Source organism: Vanellus vanellus (genome assembly GCF_965231255.1).
Source record: "Vanellus vanellus genome assembly, chromosome: 2".
Lineage (NCBI taxonomy): Eukaryota > Metazoa > Chordata > Aves > Charadriiformes > Charadriidae > Vanellus > Vanellus vanellus.
This window is the reverse complement of record NC_138906.1, coordinates 10533548-10555348: the sequence shown is the minus strand read 5'-3', so window position 1 is coordinate 10555348 and position 21801 is coordinate 10533548. Positions and strand designations below refer to the sequence as shown.

Here is a 21801-nt window from a genome sequence, read left to right as displayed (position 1 = left end):
ATAGCTGTATTTCTTGTTTAGATACTCTTTCAGTTCTTTGTCACTGGTCTTCTCAAATTCTGTAGTACAGTTATGAACCGAAGGTGTCAACCGTGTTTCTTAATGTTAGAATTAACCTCATTCTTCATCATTCTCTCCAAAAAAGAAAATTGTGGTATTTGCAGTTGAGCATCTGTAGTTCACAGTGCTGATGTTTCCATGTGTGATAACAGACTGCACAGAAAATTACATGTGTGCTGCTGGGTGGAGGCAGGCATTTTTGAGGAGATAATTGCTATATCTTTTTTTGACCTTGAAAATATGCTTTCTCTTGATGTAACTTCAACTGAAATTTGTATTTGTTTGAAGTTGACAAAGATAAAGATGTTTAGGAGTAATTTCCTTGTAAGAAAATACAAATAGTGCAATTTACTGCCGTGAGAAACTGGAATAACTAGGTATTGCATAATCACGAGTGTGGAGTTTTAAAAAGGCTTTATGAAGTATTTTACCTTAATACTGATCTTTGAACTTGAAGTCACGGCATAAAGTTTAACGTGAGCGACAGCAACATCCTGACCAATTATCCAAATTATCCAGACATCCCAAAATGTTCAGAACACAACACACAGAGTCTGTGGATTAAGAGGTTAACTCCTGGAACATCAAAAGAAGTGCATGATAATAAAAACAAATAGTACAAAAATTTGAGGTAACTTCCTTGCTTAATTAATTAGGTAGACCAGGTGGAAGCGAAGAGGCCAGAGCTGGTGCTCAGAATGTCTATAAAGCTGAGCAACATGACAGCACAATGGAGGAGGAACAAAGATTTTTTTAATATACTTCTATCCTGTGTCACAGTTTGAAATTGTCCTGGTTTATGTCCCTTTTGGCAAACTTACATAAAAGTGACCCTGTACTGTATTTTATGACCAGATGACTTTTTTTCCCAGTGGCTAATTTGTATCAGACCCCCATCTTAAAGAGACACAGAAATGAGTAGGAAGTCCAAGCCGGTTTGTCTCAATGAGCTTTCATTGCATGCTTTCATTATTTTTGCTCGTTTTTGCCACTGATCATCCATAAATTGTTGGAAATGAGTGATTAAGGAAGTGCTGCTTAGTGTTAGTGGCACATGCACGTTCTTGGTATGTTTTTTGTGGGTGAGAGGAAATCGCGTACTGCACAAACAAAAAGGGAAACTCCTGCTGGGAACCTTTCAAGGAAATTTAACTTGCATAATGTTTTGATCTTGGTGTTTATTACAGAAAATAAGAGTAATATTTCACCAGCTATTGTTATGTGTCAGCTAGTCTCTCCATCTGCTTGCCTTTCCTTGGTATCTCTTCCCAAGTTCTCATTGAGTTTCTTTTAATAAAAACATCACTTAAAAACGTAGCCCTTTTTTCATACACTTAAGGCAGGTGAGATGGGCCAGTGTTCAGAACAGTTTATTGCGCAGCGCGTGCTACTGTATAAGGATTTGGCTGTCATGACTGCAGGTTCCCGTCTGGGTTAGCGGTTGCAGCTCAGCCTGTGCAAGTAAAACGTAGTGTGAAGGACCCCTTCCAAATCGTGAAATACAGTGGTTTCTGCTGTCAAAGGCAGATTTCTTCCCTTCCCCTCTTTCATTGGAGCATGGTTTTTAAATATGTGTTTTGTAAATAAAATTACTTATTTGGGGAGGGAGTGAAACACTGAAGCTTTGCAAAAATACAGTTCCTAACTTTTTTTTTAAACTGCTTTTTTTCCTCTAAAGATAAGCCGTTGTTAGCTTGCTGAGCAGCCACAGTGTGTATGTCTTCTGTCTCATCGATGTTTGACTTGATTTGATACACTCTGTTTACAAATAGCACTGACTTTTCCTAGTCATGTTACTAAGACTGACCTAAGCTTAAGTTTCTAATGCGTTGTGTTTCACTGCATTGTGTTTGCAAACTCTCGGTAACTAAACATAGTAATAAGTATAAGTGAAAAGTAAACCTGCTGCTTTTTCCTTTCTTGGTGGGTATGGAAATCCTAATTTCTGCATTTTTCCATGTAGAAAAGCCATACTCCACAGTTTTGCTGGGCGTACCAGTAGAACTCTGGTATGACTATAGGTGTAGAGCACTGTAAAATACATTTTAAGTATGTGATAAAGCCAATGTAGGAAGTATATTCAAAGTTAGCTTTGATGTATTTACTTTTAGAAACTTTTTTGCTAATCTCAAGCAGTATGACGTGGAAAGCAATTGTTCCTATAGTACAAAATACTGAGGAAAGTGGCTTGGAAATCCTTTCCTATATGAGATTATCTCTACTTAAAACCAGTCGATTTTCTAAATTTGTCTTGATTCTTCTGGAGGAGTGATTTGGAGAGTGCAAGAGACTTGAACCTTGTTTGGAAACAGCATTTGAGTTCGTGTTTTATGCTTGCCTGTATGTCTGACTGCAATACCCACGGGCCACTGTATGTAATGGCTCACCAAATAGTCTTGAGGTACCCTGTTAACAGTGTATGTTTATTTGGCATTTAAGCTCATATTTATTTGTCTATAAAATCATTCAGCATGAACTGAGACTTTAGTGCTCTGATCTCCATGAAATGTTTACTAGTATGTAACTGAATTATTGTACGTTATATTACAACCCATTTACTCGTTCCATTAGTAATACCAGAGACAAAAGTTGTTTAATCAGTCACATCAAAGGCAGCTGTTTGGTTTTGTATTTTTGACATAAGCGAGCATCTTAAGTTCAGATATGAAATCCAGTTCTTTAAACTGGAGGGATTTAAAGTGACACCACTTAAAATTTATTAGACTTTTTTTGTTGTTGTTTAGAAGCAAACCCTGATTATTGTGGGATTCTGATTTGGCAAGTAGCTTGATCAGGGTTTTTCCTCCTCCCTATTAAAATAAAAGCATACTTAACTGATAGTTATACAAACCATAACATAATCTGTAAGATGTAAGGTGGATAGTTAAGGACTATATTTAATGGTAAATCTTCCATTAAGAATGGTGCATATCTTGACTCTTCGTATGCTTCTGCTGAAGTCTCAGAAATGGCGCATACACAGATAAATGTAGAGTGTCTTTATAATTTGTAACGTAGAGGACAGGCACATCTAATAGTAAATTTGAGAAGAGTTTATAAAATGGCAGGAAGTGGAAGATGAGGAGGTTTAGCATGCTAGTTAGCATGTCACATTAACAAGTGTCTATGCTAAACTCTGAAAATGTATTAAAATTATAGCTTTACACTACCGGGTCCTTTATTTACTGTTCTGCAAATAAAAGGGGGGGGGGGGGGAATCTTACCTTACAGGCATGTTTCAGCAAAGTAGCCTGAAAAGAATTATGTGAGTGTATGGGCTGCTTTTGTGGACCTGTGATTGGAATATGTAACTATACTGTAGATTAGTATGAGATGAAAATACCCGTGTCTGCAAAAGTATTGCAGGGATGTCTTTTTCTGTCCTTTCACAATGACTGTAAGACAAAGTTAAGCTAAAACAGTAAGAATGTGAAAATTACTACAGGTAGGTCAAGAAGAGGTTGGGAATGTTGGTTGCATTAATTTTTGTATTACAAAGCCTAGTCTTCAGCATGCATAATTTTTCTTTGGTGTCTGGATTTAGACATTTAGGAACAAAGGCTGTGCAGGACAGGTAAGTAACGTACGTGTATTCTTCAACTTCAGGCAACGTCACGTTTCAATGAGAGCAAGATAAAAAATTCAAGAATCGGCAGCTAGGAGAGGGAAACTTGTGACTATTGAGGAATAATGGCTTAGTGTGAATTTGTTTTTGTAGATACATAAAATGTTTTATAAGACGTCCTGCTTAAGTCAGCTGGGGATATTATCTGTCGTTTTTATTTTACCATAAGGAGATCTGTGGTTTGTTGAATATATGTAACAGTTCTGTATCTGGGGACAGCTGAAGGGGAAATAAGTGGATGTTGGTTGTTGCACACATTGGATCAAGATGTGATGAGATGTGATCTGTGCTCCGTTTCATTGAAGTAGTTAAATGTCAGTTGGTTGCTTCCATAAATTAGAATGTACTTCTCTTAAAGAGGCCTCAGTGTAAGTTACAAAAACATAGGCTAACAGGAGATAAGCTAATGGTATAGCTTATTTGGCATAGCTTTTCTGCACTGCCTGCCTCACTGCGACTTCATTAGCTGAGCAATGATTCAGCCTTTCTGCAGTAGTTTATGGGGTTGAGATTATAATTACTTTTTTTGACCAACTCTTTAATGTAGATAGAAAAGCAAAATATGTCAGGTTAGTCTGTGTCCTTGCAACATTTTCGGGTATTTGAGCTATGGAAATTCGTAGAGTAACAAGATGAAAGAAGGATCGTTAGTAATATCGGGGCAAAAATATTGTGTAAAGGAAATCCCAAACACGCTTAGTCTTATTTCAGAATGTGGTTTTCTGACCATTACTTCTCTAGCATACTGTGAGAAACTGTATTAGATGACTGATGCATTATGAGTAGGTAGTCATCTGTAGAATTAATTAGTTTTAAAAGCTAGCACTGGAGCATTAGTTATTCCACTTCATCTGAGCCAGGAACGAAGTACATTGCTGAACTTTTGTGCTTTCCCTACTCCTACATCTTTCTGAACTTGTACATTTTGGCTGAATTTAGCATGCTTATGTTTTGTGGAGTTTCCATAGTTTGTTGAAAGCTTTAACGTGTAGCTGGAAGCCTGTAAATGGAATAAGTTGGGAACTTTTTCTCTGCTGCTCTCTTAGTGAATAAATTGAGTGTTTTTTTTTTTAATTTTACAGTTTTTATTTGTTACTGGGATAACTTACGGAGTTCTGTGTGAGTGAAAATAGACATGCTAAATACTTCTGCTACTTGTAAAGCATACAGATGGTACAGCTACCAATACTAAGCTTGAATCTCTTCATTTTATTATTGATGTAAACTGAAGCACTGGGTTTTAAAATACTTTTTTTTTTCTAAGTTTTTTTTTTTTTTTTTTTTAGGCAGAAATGAGCAGTTTTCAAATTTTGTTTGGATGGAACATTCTTAATGCCCTCTGTAGACCCTTCTGTTTGTGGTAGATGATGTCTGTATACCTAAAAACCCTGAGATGCATTTCTTCACTTTTTTTTATCGTCAGTTTATAATAAAATTCATATAACTTTCACTTAAACTAGAAAATTTTGCCATCCTTTGGGAAGGAACTATTCAGATGTGCAGCATCCCTGAAATGGCTCATTCAGGAGATCTAGAAGCCCCCTCTCAGTCAACAGAAAAAGGCAGATGCCTCTAAGAATTTGGCATGTCTGAGTTAGAGGCTTCAAGAAGGTGGTGTGAATGCCTTCCCATCTCAGTATTCGGGTTTCTTTTATTAAATTGTAAGAAACATTTAACTGATCTGCTGTTTTTATTTGGTGATTTATTTTGTAAAAATGGCTGATTTATGCATGAAGAATATTTTTAAAGGTTGGAATATTTTCACATTAGTCTGTGTTTTATTTGAGTCTTCATTGACATCAAATAGTGACCTTTTGGGACAAGCAAAACTGTTGTATCTATTTTAGGTCTCTTTGTGCACTTTTGTTACTTTGTACAAAAATAAAGACTTCACAGATTTAATAGAAATGTCATTTTAATTCACAGAGGAAAATTGCCATATAATTTCATATTGATAGTGGCAAGTTTTGATGTAAATATCTTAATCATAGAAAGGCATGAAACAATTTTCTAATAGACATTCTTTTATTAAATGAGGGTTTACTAGGTAAATACTGCTTCTGATTCCCTCTCTAAAAACAATGTTTTTTTCATTAATACATATAACCAATGTGATATTTAGACCTTTTAGTCTGTTACTTATCTTGTATTACTAGAAATACTCCACACTAAGGATTGCTCTACATTCAGAATTACTTATTCTGAATTGACAACACAAGGAAGGAGCTAATGCATTTGTAGTGAGGTTTTGTAAGGCAGCCAACAACTTTATTTACAAAGGAGGGGAGGAAGGAGGACCAATGAGTTTGTCTCCCATCCCTGGCCATTTTCTCCTTCTAATTTTGTGTTGTGTGGTTTTTTTTGTTTGTTTGTTTGTTTTTCTTTTTGAAGCTTTTCCTGGCTTATTAAAAGGAGCTTCCAGCAGTTTGGTGCTTTGGCCAATTCCTGGAAGCGTGCTTTCTTCTTGATCTTATTTACCCTTACAGGGGGTTAGTAATAGACATTGACACACAAAAAACTTCAGGTTTCTCTTTATTTTAGAACTTTAATAGTGACCTGTGTGCTTCTATGTGTCATTTGCTTTTGGGAACTGTCTTTGTGGTTTCTTTCTGCTAGAAACACGATCACAAATTCCAAGTCTTTCTTCATGCTTTTGCATTACTTATCTTAATCCTCTGCCAAGCTACAAAGAAGTTGGAAAATATCTATTTATCTTCCTATCGCTCCAGTCTGGCAGGAAAGATTCTTTCTGATCCAAATGTAAATGATTAGGGGGAGACTCATAGTGTCAGAAATCCCACAGCTCCCATGTTGTTGTTGCAGGTGGCTTTGGAAAGTCTGGGAAACTTGGTAGGTGGAGGGAGTGGAGTGTCTAAGAGCTAATTAGCGAGGGCTGGGCTAGCAAATGGAACAACAGAGCAAACTGGTGGGGGAAAGGGGTAATGTTGGGACAGTCATCGTTTTACTATGTGTATACTCTCATTTCTTACTTCGCTTCTCTCCAAAAGGTTTGGGTTGTATGCTGTTACTACAGGGTCAATAGATTTGCATCTGTCCTCTTTAATAAGAGCTTAGATATAATCCTGGGTTTTTTTCCAATATTTTCTTTCTGCAAAGGAGGGAAGGGCAGGTTGCATCAGGGTCGCCGCATACATCTGACAGCTGTAGGCTGTAATTATTTTATTCCAGCTAGTAGGTGTTTGCAGTTTCTCCGATATTATGTCTAGCTTTTTCTCATTTAAAAAAAATAGTATCGCTTCTGTTAGAAAATCATTCCCTCCAAATTTTTTAACAGGCTATTTCTATATTAAGTGTGCAAGAATGATACCTAGATGTGGAAGAGCCAAATGTATGCTCTTTCCTTAAATAATTGGAATCCATGTATTTGAAACAATGCCTTAACTGGTAGGGAGTAAGTAAATCTCACATTATTGTTCTCACTGGAATCCATCTTGTATTGGATGATTAAATAGATACTTGGGAAAAAAGTGAGAAAGAACTGGTTTTTATCCCAGTCATGAAGATGCAAGTCTGCAAGCAGTTCATCTTGGTTCTTAGGTTATTTCAGTGAGTTATTTGCATGCAGTGATGTCAACAGGAAAGTTTGATGGATGTGGACCCCAAAATATACTGTAACACTGTGGTTTGGATACTCATCTGGGTCATTGGAGAAGAGGGCCTAAGTTTTCTTTGGCAGAGGAGTCACTCCAGTGGGTGTACTGCATCCTGGATAGACATCCTTTTCACCAGTCTACTAAATAAAGACCTCTTTTTTTGACCTCTAGTTGAATGATTTTGGTCCTTCACTTCCAACTTGGCAGGCATAGCTGTAATGCTTATTGATTGGAACGTATCTTTAGCCAATAACTGAAGAATTCATCATGGCTTTTTCCATCAAGTTCCTTTGACTTTCATTTTGTTTTTCTCTCTCTAGTTCTTAGTTCCTCTTTGAAATTTCTGGATTTTGTTACTTATACTATGTAACTATGAAATTCTATACAGCTCCATTGGCAGAATTGATAACAACTGTGAAATCATTTGGGAGAAGTTACTAACACAGAAATCAGCTGAAAGTTGCTGGGAATGTTTTGTGACTATGAATTTTTAAGATTTGTATTGTGTGGAAAATAAACATAAACATTAAAATAGACTTGTTGTGTTGTGATGAAAAGTGTTCATTTTAGTCGTAAAATTCCCACAGGCTGGAAAGATTCTGTGAGGGAAGAGGTGGTGTGGGAGAAGACAGAAGACGGCGCTGGTTACAGTCTGAAGTCTTTGGTTCTTGCATGAACAAAGCAACTTTTTTCTGATTTCTTGAGTCGTATGCCTGAATACGTTATTTCTTGATTAAAACTTTTTAACTTGTTCTGTGAAGGTTCTGGGTCACTGGCTTCTACGTTTTTAAGATGAACCGAGTTTTCCTAAAACTGCAGCTTCTGGTTTTGACTTAGTAATTTGTGGTAGTCTCATAAGGTAATGACCCCTTGACTAAATGTCAGTGTGTTAAATGTAGTATGTGTTTCCATGTTACCTGATGGAAAATGGGTCTCCTTTTATTTATTTTAAAAAAAATGTTTCTGCACTGCCTTGAATAGGTCAGAACAAAGACTGCTCAAAGTCTGGTTTCTAACCATAGAAATGGTTAGAATGCTTGAAGCTGATCACTGATGCTTACGAATTGAGAAAGAGGGGGTATTGCATGCTAAAAATGTAATTGATGTTAATACATAAAATATATATAACCCCCCCAACCTCATACTTGCTGTAATTCTCATTCTTTTTTTGTGCCTCCATTTATTTTCTGCAGATGTTAGCTTGCATGTTTGTTGCAGTCAGCCTCTCACTGAACAAATCTTAAGGTTACTAAGACTCCTTTTTGTCACATGAAAACAATGGGCTTCATGTGTACTTTAAATGTGCCATGATTGCAGAAGTGTTTCCCAGGCTTTCCCCGTGGGTCAGGGCATGGTGTAAAAAATAATGTTTACCTACCTTGCAAGAGGTCAAGATGTCCAAGCAGAGCTGTGTTCAAATATTCAGCACCATAGAAACTTTGTTAGAACTCCCTGGTTTTGAGTGTAACGTGTTGTATTTTTACTCCATTGATAATAGGGTTGGGTTTTTTTTTTTCCACAATTTGCAACCAAATAAAAATGTCGAATTAACTAGAATTAACAAAAGCCATACCGTGTCATAGATTGGTGATCTGGTTCAAAAAATGTCCATCTTACAGGAGCTAATAATGTATTCATCAAAAAAACTATAGCCAGGTCATGTTCCAGCAAAGAAATGCTTTTTCTTGAGGTAGGGATGGGGCTGTAGTTCTTTGCTTTTACCAAGAGTTTGCCTCTTATGGAAAGAGAAAATAACACATTGGAGGTTTTGTGGCTCCTTCATCAGTGTTAAAACACAAGAACTCTTGGTAAATATTATCTGTACATACATGTTGAAATCCTTGTCACATTAGAAAGCATTAAAAATTATGCGGAGATTGCTGGAAAATATTTGTGTTCCTAATCACAAATGGTAGAGCAAAAATTGGCAAAAAGTGGCTTGCTTGCTTTCACTTATGTCATCATTCTTTCCCCAAAAGTGACAACTTGTGAGTTTCTGGCACAGTGTTGTGTCACTGCTTGGAAGATAACCGTATCTTCCGCAGTGTGTTTCCTGGATATACTGCTTTGCAAGAATGGCAGTCATCAGAGACTTCCTTTTAAGCCTTTCCAGACTTTGCATGTGACTCTTACTGGAGAGCGGAGCAGTCAGCAGGTGTCTTGCCTATGCACTGTCCTTGTGAGTCACTGTAGGCAGGAAAGGTCCCTGTGCCAACTGCCGGTCACCCAAGACACCTGGAACCTTGTGGACAACCAGTGTGCAGAGCGAGGTCTTCACTTATTACCTATGCTAGCTTAATGGCAAAGCATTTTGTGTTGTTACATTTATATCACTCAAAATAAATTTCAAATGGGGAAAAAATCCCAACGCTACTTACTGTCTCCGTTATCAAGAAATCTCCCTTTTTCTTATTGAAAAGCTGTAAGAAACTATGACCACCAAACCTATGTTCTCTTATAAAGTAAAAACCAGCCTCTAGGTGTTGCGTGTGAACACACATCGTGGGAAAAGTCTTAATGTGTTGCAGTTGGCATAATAGTCATCCTGCTTAACACAAATGTACTGGGGAGGAGAAATGGTTTCCTTAGTAATTATAATTTCTGACTTTCTTGTATGATATCCATCATCCCTTCAGGACTGTTTTTGCTGTTTGTACTTTTTTGGGCTTTCCTGCTGAAGAATTACCTTTTTTTGACCATGTGCTGGTTGTTAATGTTTTGGACGTTTATCATCCAGGATGACTTATCTCTCTTAATCATAATAGGAAGGAAACATGATAAGATTTTGATGATGCCTTCCAAAGTAGCAACTAAAAATTTGTCAGAACGCTTCTAGAATAGTTAAAACCTTTCTTGCTAAAATTAGGCTTTTCTGGAAACGTGAACCCTTAGGCCTGCTGCTCCAGGCAGCTCAGGATTAAACAATGTAAAAAACTTCTGAATGTTTCAGCAATTGAATTTTGAAGTAGAAGCCTGATAGTCCAATATCTCTAAGGCTGTACAAACCACAAGATCCTTAGAATGTGTTTGTAGAATAGCTTTTATTTGTAGACGGCTTCAAATGCTCTTTTTGTTCATCTTTTATTTTTCCGGGTTTTTTTTCCCCCCTCTCATTAGTGTACAGAGAAGATGATAGATATTACTAGGCTTCTGGCACGTTCCAGGCTGCTGGGATTGATGTGTTAAACATCTTTCCTTTAAAAAAATATCCCACTTGGTTAAGCGCTCACGTTAAAGAACTAGGTAGATTTTGAAAATGAGCTGTGAGTAAAAAAAAAAAAAAAAAAAAAAAAAAAAAAAAAAAAATAGATGCAACAGCTCACCTACTTAACTGTAAAACTTTGAAGTTTAAATAAAAAAAGGAGAGGGTTAGAGGGTATAATCTCAGTCTTTTTTTCTGATTTTCTTTATAAACAATTTAATTGCAATTTCTATCAGATTATAGTAATTAGCTTCCAAAAGCTTTTGTTAACTATATTTTTATTTTATTTTTGTCCTCCATAAGAGACTCCTTTTATCTGTCAAGTTGGTCCGTAGGATGCCAAGCTTCTGCTTCCTTGACAATAGGGAACCATGCAGGTAATTCACTTTCAGAAGTCCATTTTGCCATATGGATAATCTAAAACTTACTTGAGGAAATTGCAGGCTGTTGGATGTATTTTTTCCTGCTTAGCACTTAACGAAGATCGTCTTTTCACGCTTGTAGTGCTGGAAGCAGTGACAGTTGATGTCTTGTTCTAGATAACTTCATGGAAAAAGACTTTAAAATTGGGCTACTAAAACTAAAATCACTGTCGAGAAAGAGAAGTGCCACCTTCCTTCAATTTGTGGTTCATGCTTCCCAAAGGATGGTCCTAATTGAGTCCATCCCGGGAAAAACATTCTTATTTTGAGATCTACAGAGAAATTTATATATGAATTGAAGACCAAAGATCAGGCTGTCCTTCTCAACACTTCTACCTTTCTTTTAGCTCACGTTATTGCTGTCCCATTCCCTTTTGCTCTTTGTTTCACGTCCAGTTCATCTCTTTCTCCTCCTTAGTGTTTTATAGCCTTCCCTCTTCTCTGCATATCCCTGGGCAGTAGAAGCAACACCAACAGCTGCAAAAGCGAGGATGCTTTCTCAGCCCCTTCTCTAGAATAAAAAAAGCCCTGTCAATATCCTGGAAGTATCCTTGTGGTGCTTTACTGTGCAATCCATGCTTGGTTTGGAGATAAAACCCTCCTCCCTTAAAACAGGTTAAACTGCTAGAGGTATTGCATTAAAATAATTCATAAGATAGCGACTTAGCTGTGGTATATGCATTCTGGTTGTAATGAGGGACACCTTAGGAATGTAGTATTTGTGTTATCAAATGCAGGTTTGAAAGTTGAGATTGGAACAACTTTCTGAAAAACCCAATGCAAGATGGTTGGTTGTATAGTGCGCGTGCTTTCTTTGTTCTTACCTGTCAGAACCATTAGGAAAGGAGACTAGATGAAGACTTGAACGACTTAATTTCCCCTCTCAAAAACATTACGGAAAGTTAAAAATACAAAGGATTTTGCCATTCCTCTTTCTTATAGTTGGTTTAGTTTCCATAGGAATGTTAAGCAGTGATCACAGTAGCTCATGAGCCGATTTCTCCTGGTTAAACAAACAAACTGGAAAATTCTGATGTAAAAGGTGTCTATTTCCCGCTTCTTCCCTTACCTGCATATGCATACGCAGTTAATTTGCTGGGCAGGACACCTCCTTCATTTGTGTGGTAAAGGTTTCCTTTGTTTCCAGTTGCACACTGCCAATGAGGAATCAAAGCACTCTTCCGCGTGAGTCCAATGCAGTCACTTTTTTGACACTACAATTTAGTGCTGTATGACTATTTTTTTCCTTGCTTAGTTAAAATGCTAATTTGAAGTAGTCCTACATACCTACACTATGTGCTTTTTCATATTGTACTCATTTGTTAATCCTGTACTCAAGCCAGATACAATGGTTTAGACTGAACATGAACAATAAACGTACTCTTACAAGCTCATTTGAAATCTCCATTTTTACGTGGTATTGTCGCTGTTATTGAAGATGGCAGACTAATGCTTCTTTTCACACAGAAAAATATGAGGAGTAAATGGATTCAAAAAGTGCAACAACTATTATGTGAAATTGAAGTGGCAATATCTTCTGTGCCAGGAAGATATGCCATGGCATTTGGTTCACCTGAGAAATCTGAGTAATCTAATGGAGCTGTGGGAGAGAAGTGAAATGACTCAAAGAAGAAATGTTAAGCCAAAACCAAAATGTCAGTGAGGAGGATTTTGCTCAGGAGAAAAAAAAAAAAAAAAAAGAAAATTCAGCATTGAATTTCAAGGTTTATTTGCATAGCTTTGTTTTATTTGAAATAAAATGAAATGCTCACCTGAATGAAATGAAATTTTTCACCTGAACAAACAAAACCACCTTCAGCAAAAATAAGTAGTAAGGGTGCTTAAGGCTCACCTTTCATTTCTCCTCTTTACTGTAAGGGTGACCGAGCAGTGGCACAGGTTGCCCAGGCGGTTTGTGGAGTCTCCATCCTTGGAGGTACTCAAAAGCCACCTGGGCACAGTCTTGGGCAATCGGCTCGAGGTGGCCCTGCTTGAGCAGGGGGATTGGAACAGGTGACCTCCAGAGATCCCTCCCAACCTCAGCCATTCTGTGATTCTTCAGAACTCTTCTCCGTGTCTGTGCGCATGGGGGGAAATTCTGTACCTTTCATTCCTTACAAATAGCAGCTATTTAGAGTTTCTGCCAATGGTACTTTTGGCCAAAAGCAGTGGTTACCTCTGAGTACTTGCCGTGGTTATCTCTCTTTTTATGAGAGTGAGTGTTACTTGTATTGTCCTAATCTTACCTGTCTTCAGAGAACGCTTGCAGTAAATATGAAAAAATGCTATTTACAATTGACTGTCTCTATCACAGCATGTTTCTTCTTTATCTGTTCTTACAATTGTGCTACTCCATCCAGGGGAGGAGGATTTGGTGTTTGGATTGCCCTGTAAAAGGAAGCACTATCCAGGTTTGTCCAGAAGAATCTGTTGCTGTGAAACTTGGAAGTCAGAGAGGCTGAGATTTGTGCATGTGTCTCATAGAAGGGAAGTAAGGAATCAGCTTTCTGTGGCTAAGGCGTTCAGAAACCCAGAAGGTAGCTTTGTATTTTCCTCTGCCTAGGAGAGGAAAGGAGTATTTGAGGTTTTTGAAAAGCTTGAAGCAGATCTCTGCCCATATATCCATGAGTGCTTTGGGTTTTCTTCTAATCCTGTGGCTTTCTTCTGTTGTGAAGTGAAGGCTCTATATCAATGCTCAGTTTTTAGACTGTAATCTGTTTGTTTCCTGGTAATTTATTGCTCAAGTTCAAAACTGTTTAATGGTCAAATACATATATTTGTCTTAGGTGCTCACCTTCAAAGTAACTCATGGAAGACTGAGAGCTAGTTTCTGAGAGGTACAAAAATAACATTTTAATAACTTTTAACAACCTCAAGCCCACTTTTATTGTACAGAAAATACACTTTAGTAGTAAATCCATATCCTATCCATACTACCTTTAATTTGAAATTTGGTGTTTGAGATCCTTTGTGCGTTGGACTTAATCTGCCTACTTTAAGATTTAAGGGGAATTTTGCGAAGGTCTCTTTTTGTTTTTCCTCTGTGCTACCTTAGCTGTTCTGCAGAGGTGGAGAGGAACTGGTGTGCTAGAAGACATCAGTGCTCATGGTTGGGATGCTTGAGGTCCTCATTCATGGTTGGATGCGGTGGTTGTGTAGGGAAGCGTGATTTTCGGGGTCAATGTCATGTAAAGATTACCCTCTTGCATTAAGCAGTGAGGGAAGAGGTGATAAAAGTAGACAAATAATAAAGTAAAACAAGCTTTCTGCTTTTAACTACAAAGTAGACTTTTCAGTGGCATATACCCAAGTCGGGGTGAATCTGTGTGAGAAACGAGATTGGGTTTGCTTGTAGAGATGTATACTGGCAAATGGAGAAAAATAAAACTGTTATATGAACAGCAATCTGATGGTACCTTAATGGCAAGGATGTCTGAAGAAAGTGTTCTAATAACTCGGTTCTTTAAAATTAGTGTTAAAAACACCAGTAAAAATACACAAAATCATATATATATATTTTATTTGGTGTATTAACATTTGCAAATCTAACGCTCGACTGTTAGATCGGTTACATTTCTAGACTCGAGCAAATGCTATGGTGTATAAGCTTGTAGACCTGTGATTTGTGTGTGTTGTAAACCAGACGTACGTGTTCCGTTCAGCGCGGAGCACGCAAAGATGGGAGGTTACGGATGCGGCTGCAGCGGCAGCATAAGGGCGAGCAGTACTCCGACTGTACACTTGAGGGCTCTGAAGACTGTGAGGAACGGGGCAGAAGCAATTGCAGTTGAAGAATGTATTTTAACTAAATTGGTGCATTGTACCTGCGCAGGGTTTAATGCTTGCTGGGCCATTTGGCTGTTTGCCATAATTGGCTTTCCATTCCCTTGATTGGAATCATAGATAAAAATTTGCTAATCCACTTTCTTTGCTGAAAGTATTAGAAAAGTAATCCATCTTTTAAAAATGCTCGAGCAAAATCATCTGGTATAAAGAATACTTTATGGAATAATGAGATTAATGAGAACTGTAAGGCATATGCAATTTAAAACATTTTTCTGTGGTTTGAAGGGGAGAAAATGCAATCTGGGCACTATAAAGCCATAAGTACTTCCTTTTTTATGCGCTGCCTTTTAAATGTGCATTACATGTTACGCTTTTGTCCACATGTTAAAATGTGAGTATATATTTAGGAATAAGGAACTGCTATTTCTTTGTATTTTTCTTGTGTTTGAGAATATCTGATTCTAAGTTCTTGGCTGTGTTCTTTCCTCCCTCTCCCCTCTTCTGCCCACAGGGCATCAGAGCACGCATTTTGGAAACACTTGTAATGCTTATTCTTCTTGCACTGCTTATCCTTGGCATCGTATGGGTGGCTTCAGCACTCATAGACAATGATGCTGCCAGTATGGAGTCTTTGTATGGTATGGAATTCAAAAAAACACCACACTACTTTAATTTTAACTTTGGAAATGGATGTTTTCAATTCAGTGTCTTTCTAGTAAATGCTACGTGAGTATTGCACAGCTTGGGAAGAAGCTGTGTTAGTTTAGTTGATACCATTTTTTTCTGTTAAATTTGTTTTTAGTATGCTGAGAAGTTCCATGCTCATGGACATGATGTCGGTTAAAAACAAGTGACTTAAGTAAAATGGAAGTAAAAGTTGAAGATATTTTTCAAGCTAAAGTACCTGGGGTTTTAGTTGCTTACAGGATTATTAATTGAATAATTCTTAATTTATTCTTGAAATTACAATTGTTCAATCCTGAATGCTTAAGAAAATCAGTTGTTTCAGTTGTGTTTGTAACATAAGTAGCCTATTTGTAATAAGCTAAGGCTGTGCTCAATATTTTCTTTACAGACCTCTGGGAATTCTACCTCCCGTATTTATATTCCTGTATATCACTGATGGGATGCTTGTTACTTCTGTGTAAGTATTTTCCTGATTATTCCAAAAGGTGAATGATTTTATGCATATTTTTTTTTTTAAAGATTAAGGGAAACTTTTTCATCGTGAAAACTGTGAAAGGTACGGGTGATTATTTTTTTTTTTTTTCATCATGAAGTTTAAATTTAGCTGTAAACTTGGTGAGGTTTGAGTTCTGAAGCTTGAACAAATGCTACCTTACATTTTCAGGTTTTGAGGAACTTCACACCTCACCCAAAGTAATTTCAGCTTTTAACTTTTTAAACCATTTGAAAAATAGGGACTCCATTCTGCAAAGGAAATCACAATTTTTTAAGTGAAATGTCTGCAGGAGGTCAGTACTATGGCAAGAAAGTTATTTTGGAACACTTAGTTTGTCCTATATTCAGTGAATTATCTTTCTTCTTTTTTTAATTGAAAATCTCCCTGCATAGACAGAAGTTGGAACACAGTGCAGTTAGCTTTTATAATCACAGAACTGGTATCTGGCCAGTTGGGAGGTCAGGTATATGATTGCATATAAAACAAATGCAGTAAAAACCCCAACCTTATACCACCTGGTCCTAGCCAGCGGTCAGTCAGTTCAGGGGAATAAGAAAGATGACGAAAGGTTCCAAATCCTATTTATAATGTCAACCCCCTCCAATAATTTCTAGAAAATTGCTGAAAGGGGGGAGGAACATCTGCCTTTCTAGATTATCATGTTTTCACCTGTGCTCCAGGCTTTATAGTCTACAGCTAACACTTACAGGGAAGCGGAGAAAGAGTGGGGCGCGATAATTCGAAACAAACCTAAGCAGATCTGTCTATGAAAGGTGTTGCTCGCAGAGACCTCATGTGTCTCCTTAGGTTCTCTGGATGTGGAGGTTCTTAAATCCACTTCAGTGGAGGGAGGGGAGGAAGTACAAAACCAAGTGGTTCTGAATGTCTCATGTAGGCTGTTCAAGAGTGTGATTCACAACAGTTGCTGAATTTTTTAATGGAGAAGTTAGCTTACAAACTCCCCACATCTGTCTTGCAGTTTGTGTCAGCAGAGCTGAAAACACAGCGTGCGCTCTGGGGCTATTGTAAACCAGTTCACCAAAATAATTGGGATTAAATGCCAGTTTTTGGAAGTGTTATTTTTAATTTATGCAAGCAAATCACTGAGCTTATTTAAGGCTCTCCAAGCTGTTATATCTGTGTAGCTGAAAGGGCAGCATACAGCAAGTGGGAAAGTGGTAGATGCTGGGATAGTTTCATTAGATGTTCAGCTGGCCTAATTGCTGAAGCAGTGTATGAGTAAGGCTTATTGCGGTGGTGATTTGGAGCATCGCTTCCTTTCTCTTTTCTCCTTTTCCTGCAGGCTTCCTCTGTAGTAGAGGAAGAATAGCTTAAGTTAGCCTGTTTGAATAGTCCTTGTATTTTTCCTGTAATAAATAGTAGTCATAGTGAAACACTAGTTAATAAAAAGAAGTATAATCCTCACAATAAAATCTTGTGTGCTTCTCCTTTTTTTGACAACACTGTTTTATTATAATGGAAACTGTAAATGTATATCCTCATCCATGCTGTTACAAATTCCTTCCATCTCCTACACACTTATTTAAAGGCTGTTCTGCCTAAACTGTTGATTTTTACAGATCTTTTTCTATTATCATGATTTGAGCCTTTTTCCCAACAAGCATATATGCACCATACCTGAAAACCATCACAGGCTACAATCAAAAAGGACCAGTTGTTATTTCTTAGAAAAGTAGCTTAAAATCTGGTCGCTGAGCTATCAACTGAAGTTGCAGTGTCACTTTTAGAGCAAAACAGCTTCATGATCTCTTGACCTTACAGCTACGCCTGTGCTAATAGATTAAATGTGCCGGAGATGTTTCCTAGTGCTGTGGCCAACTATTGTCATTCCATCCATGATATTGCAGTTTGCAGAAGGTGGCTGTGGTCCTTATTTCTTCATGATAATGGTTCCTGGACTGCATGAACTTCAGAACTGCACCTGGGAATTGTTTGGGAAAGCGCTAACTGGCCCAGGGCAAGTCATGCCACGGATAGTTCTAGCAATTTACTGGTGTAGACAATCAAGTCTCTTAATGCCCAGGAATGTATCCTGGCACTGCTGAATTTAATAGTGTAGACATAGCCTCTGGTTCCTCATACTTTGAATAAATAATTACTTGAGCAAGTTTAAGATATCTGATTATATGGCGTTCCTTGTTGACAAAAAAAAATAGCAGTTATGCTCTTGGAGGGGAGAAATGCTTGTCATGTTCAAAATTCACATAGTAACGTGTTTTAAAGTTGGTATTGGCGTTTGAAGGTCTTGCAGTTCTCTTCAAAACCGTGCTTGGGTATATGTGGAATAACACATTCAACATCCAAATAAAAATTGGTCTTTGACTTACAAATCACTGTTTTGCATTATCTTCCTCTGCAGTATGCACGCCAGTGGGACTTTCACGGATGTTTACAGTAATGGGTCAGTTGCTGGTGAAGCCAACAGTAAGTGTTACACAAATCTGACCTCCTGTGCTGTCTGTTAGAAGGCAGAATGGCATTAGGGAACTTTCTTTTAGAATGCTTCCACTTTGACATAATTCTCTCTTCAGTTCATCAGTTTCTATAATCAATATTTGTGTACTTGTTTAAAATTTTTCATATAGCATAAAAGCCTTGTTTTTCTGCAGAAAAAGTTTTTTTTTTATGGTATAGTCCTCTTCTGATTTTTCCATTTTGTATAACTGCTACTAATACTAATATTTATTGCCAGTATGACCTACTATGTCTGGTTTGCAAATACCTGAAAAGCATGGGCTTGTTTTGAGCTCAGGAGCAAAGGATACAAGGCTAACTAAGGCTGGGTAACAAGAAGGGTTCCTGGGGGTATTCTTGGGTGGGTGAAATGTAGGTAGTTGGCATGTGTAAGAACTTCTTATCCATAGATACCCTGCTGTTCTTGTACTGAATGCTGTGAGGGAAGGGTGAAGTTTGTACCATGTACAAGTGCTCTAGTGACTTTGCCATTGTGTTTCCTGGTTTGTATCCACCAAAATTTGGGCGTGCTTAGGTCTTGAATTCCTTTTCATCAGTCAGTTCAACCCTGAAAATACAAAGAAAATATACACTCTCTTGCTATCTATAAGCTTTAAACTCAAAGCACCTGAAAGCGTGGTACGCAGACTTCATTTATTTGGTTTTAGCTTCCAGTAGCAATTTATATTTGCTTGAAATACTGGCTTATGTGAAAAGTCACTTTTTAATACACTTTTTCAAAATCTACAGTTATTTTTGTTTAAATTGTGTGAGGGTTGATAGTTTGATATGATTTGAATATAGGTCAGATGTACTGTCCCGTCCCCTATTTCTGCGGTCTCTTTAGATTGAAACAACATAAGAGCTTTAGCCTGAAATGAAAACTGAATAGAAAGTTTGCTTACAGTAAAGAAAGAGGTCTGTAACAGAATGGGATAATCTTTTGTGGAGTTCTTATTTGTATCAGTACTGTAAAGTTGTAGACTACGTATTTAAAATATAGGTTACGAGAACAAAGTGAACCTGACTAGATTAGTGCAGTCAGAAAAACAAGTGACTCTGATATTCAGTCAGTTCATGTTTCTGTTTCCAAATACAGATCCTTGAAGACCTAGATGAGCAGATGTATATCATCACTTTAGAGGAAGAAGCAATTCAGAGGAGGCTTAATGGTATGCTTGTTCTGATACTGCTTCAAATACAGTATTTAGAACAGAGTGATTCTGGTCAGGAGTATTGATCTCACTGTTACATAGCTGCTTCTCTCAAAATAGAAAAATTCAACCTCTTAGTATGTAATAAGCTTTACATATTTACATTCCATTGCCTGCTGTTCAGGATTGGCTCGTGTGTTTGTGTGGTTTGCTTTGGTTTTGTTTTTAACGTACTCATCAGCTCTAACGTGAATATTCTGAGACTGGGAAAGCAAAATGAGTTGTTGACCAGACCCACCACCCTCACTGCAAAATAGTTCAGAATGGTAAATGACTGTATATTAGTCTTGTCTGCAGAACAATGAACTTACATTAGCAAGAGGCTCAGCTTCCTGCATTATGAGTTTTGGTTTTCGTTTGGAGGATTTTTTCTGTTTCAGTTCATTATTATTTAGAATCTTAAGTAATAATTCATTAAACATTGGAGTAGTCCTTTATATTCTAGAAGCTATTTGGTGAAATTAGTAATTTGAACAATTCTGTTAATGAATAATTAAAATGAATAATTATACAAATGTTTTAGACTGCTTGTATTTAGTATTACAGTTTTGCACTACTTGATAAGGTGTTTCTGTTTTGAAGTATTTCAAAACCAATATGAAGCTTTGGCTTCTAAGAGAAAGACTATTGCAGAGTAGCAGGCACCGATTATGGAAAATGTATCGATTCTATGAACCTGGAAATTATGTTGTAGAAACTCTCTTCTGAATCACTTTTAACTGCATGGATAAGCCGTCCATCCACAATTTATACAATTGCTTCAGGTTGGAAAACCAAAGGATATTCATGTCATGACACATCCATTGTTGTGTTCTCTTATGACTTATTTTAGCCTTAATTTTCTTAATTTCCTGCCTTTCTCTCTTACTCTTCACTCTTCTGTCATACATCTCAGTCTTCTTTCAAGTCTCAGTAAGTCTCCTTTCAAAGTTGCTTGGTCAGGGAAAGTACCTTTGGTGACGGTACATCATGGTGGTCGTCTTTATTTCAGTGTTTAAAATTTGTGGAGGAGTAGTGAGTTCTTTGTGCTAAAATCAGCTAGGGTTTCAGTTTAATGTTCACCTTTACTGTTTTGGAAGCTAGGGTTTTTATACTGACATGTGGATATATACGCATTCGCATACAGACATGCAAAAAGGAGCATGCAGTGGATGTCTTTGAAGCTGTGATGGGGTAATTATAATTGTTGTGTGTTTGATGTTTGCTAGCAACTGTAAAATATTTGTTAGTGAATATTTTATGTTGTCATGGTGATTGTGCTTTTGTACAAGAAAAGTGATTAAAAAAAAGAAAGACCTAATAGTTATTCAAGTATCTTAGAAGGTAGTACAGAGTGGTTTCCACTATTCAGATGGAGAATGTGATTATTTAGTTGATGATTTTTTCCTGTTCTGCGTAGAAGTCTATGCAACAGTTGTTTATATTGCAACTTAGTAATATCACTCATGAGGTGGACCTAGTCTGTAGGCACCTACTAATTGGATCTGGATTTAGGATGTGTGCAGGTGGCTCCCCTAACTACTTGCCAAAAGACTGCATTTTCTCTCAGCGAATTGGTTACTATTCAACGTAAAGTGGAACTGCAACCCACCCATGTTCCACAGAGCTCTCACCAGCCTGCTCTCGAGAGGTGAAAGACGCGGGGCTTAAATGTCCTTTGACAGGAGAGGGAACTGAATTCTTCTCTTTCATGTGCTGAAGGAATGGTATTGACACCACCATCTGAAGGAATGCTTGAAAACCCATAGTTTGGCATACAGGGAAAATTTATTTACTTTTCTGCCTAAGTCCATTAAAGTCTGAACTTGGATATAGCATGTAGGTGGAGGGCAATATGTTACGTGCATGAGAAGATACTCTGCAACGTTTTTGTGAGTAATTATTCAAGTAATTTTAGGTATGGTTCTCATTTATGTGGCAAGCATGGAAAGCTTCATCTTCTCTGCCAGAAGTCTTTCTAATACGTACAAATTATGCCAGAAGAATAGCTACCGTTTTTGCCAGAGCTATGAAGACTCATGCTTATCGTGTTTATTGCATTTTTAAAAAATGTGTACAAATGGAGGTGTGGTGCTAACTACGTCAATAAATGCAGAGCTGTGATGTTAGCGGCCATAATATGTGACTTAACACGCGGACCGTGTAAGTATTTTTGTTGCCGTATCGGAGCAGATGTATTAGGCTATGTGCTTACCGTGCCATGGCTGTTGCAACTCTTCC

General features: G+C 37.4%; 1 protein-coding gene across 2 annotated transcripts in view; it reads left to right on the top strand.

Annotated features, from left to right (window-relative positions):
• The window catches only part of LMBR1 (limb development membrane protein 1), a 70294-nt gene that overhangs the window by 31149 nt on the left and 17344 nt on the right, over window positions 1-21801 (top strand). For both annotated transcript variants that reach the window (XM_082499526.1, XM_082499525.1), the window contains exons 6-9: window positions 15221-15347; window positions 15785-15853; window positions 18273-18337; window positions 19467-19539. In XM_082499526.1, the coding sequence (XP_082355652.1) occupies window positions 15221-15347; window positions 15785-15853; window positions 18273-18337; window positions 19467-19539 (334 nt within the window). The remainder of the gene's footprint in view (window positions 1-15220; window positions 15348-15784; window positions 15854-18272; window positions 18338-19466; window positions 19540-21801) is intronic.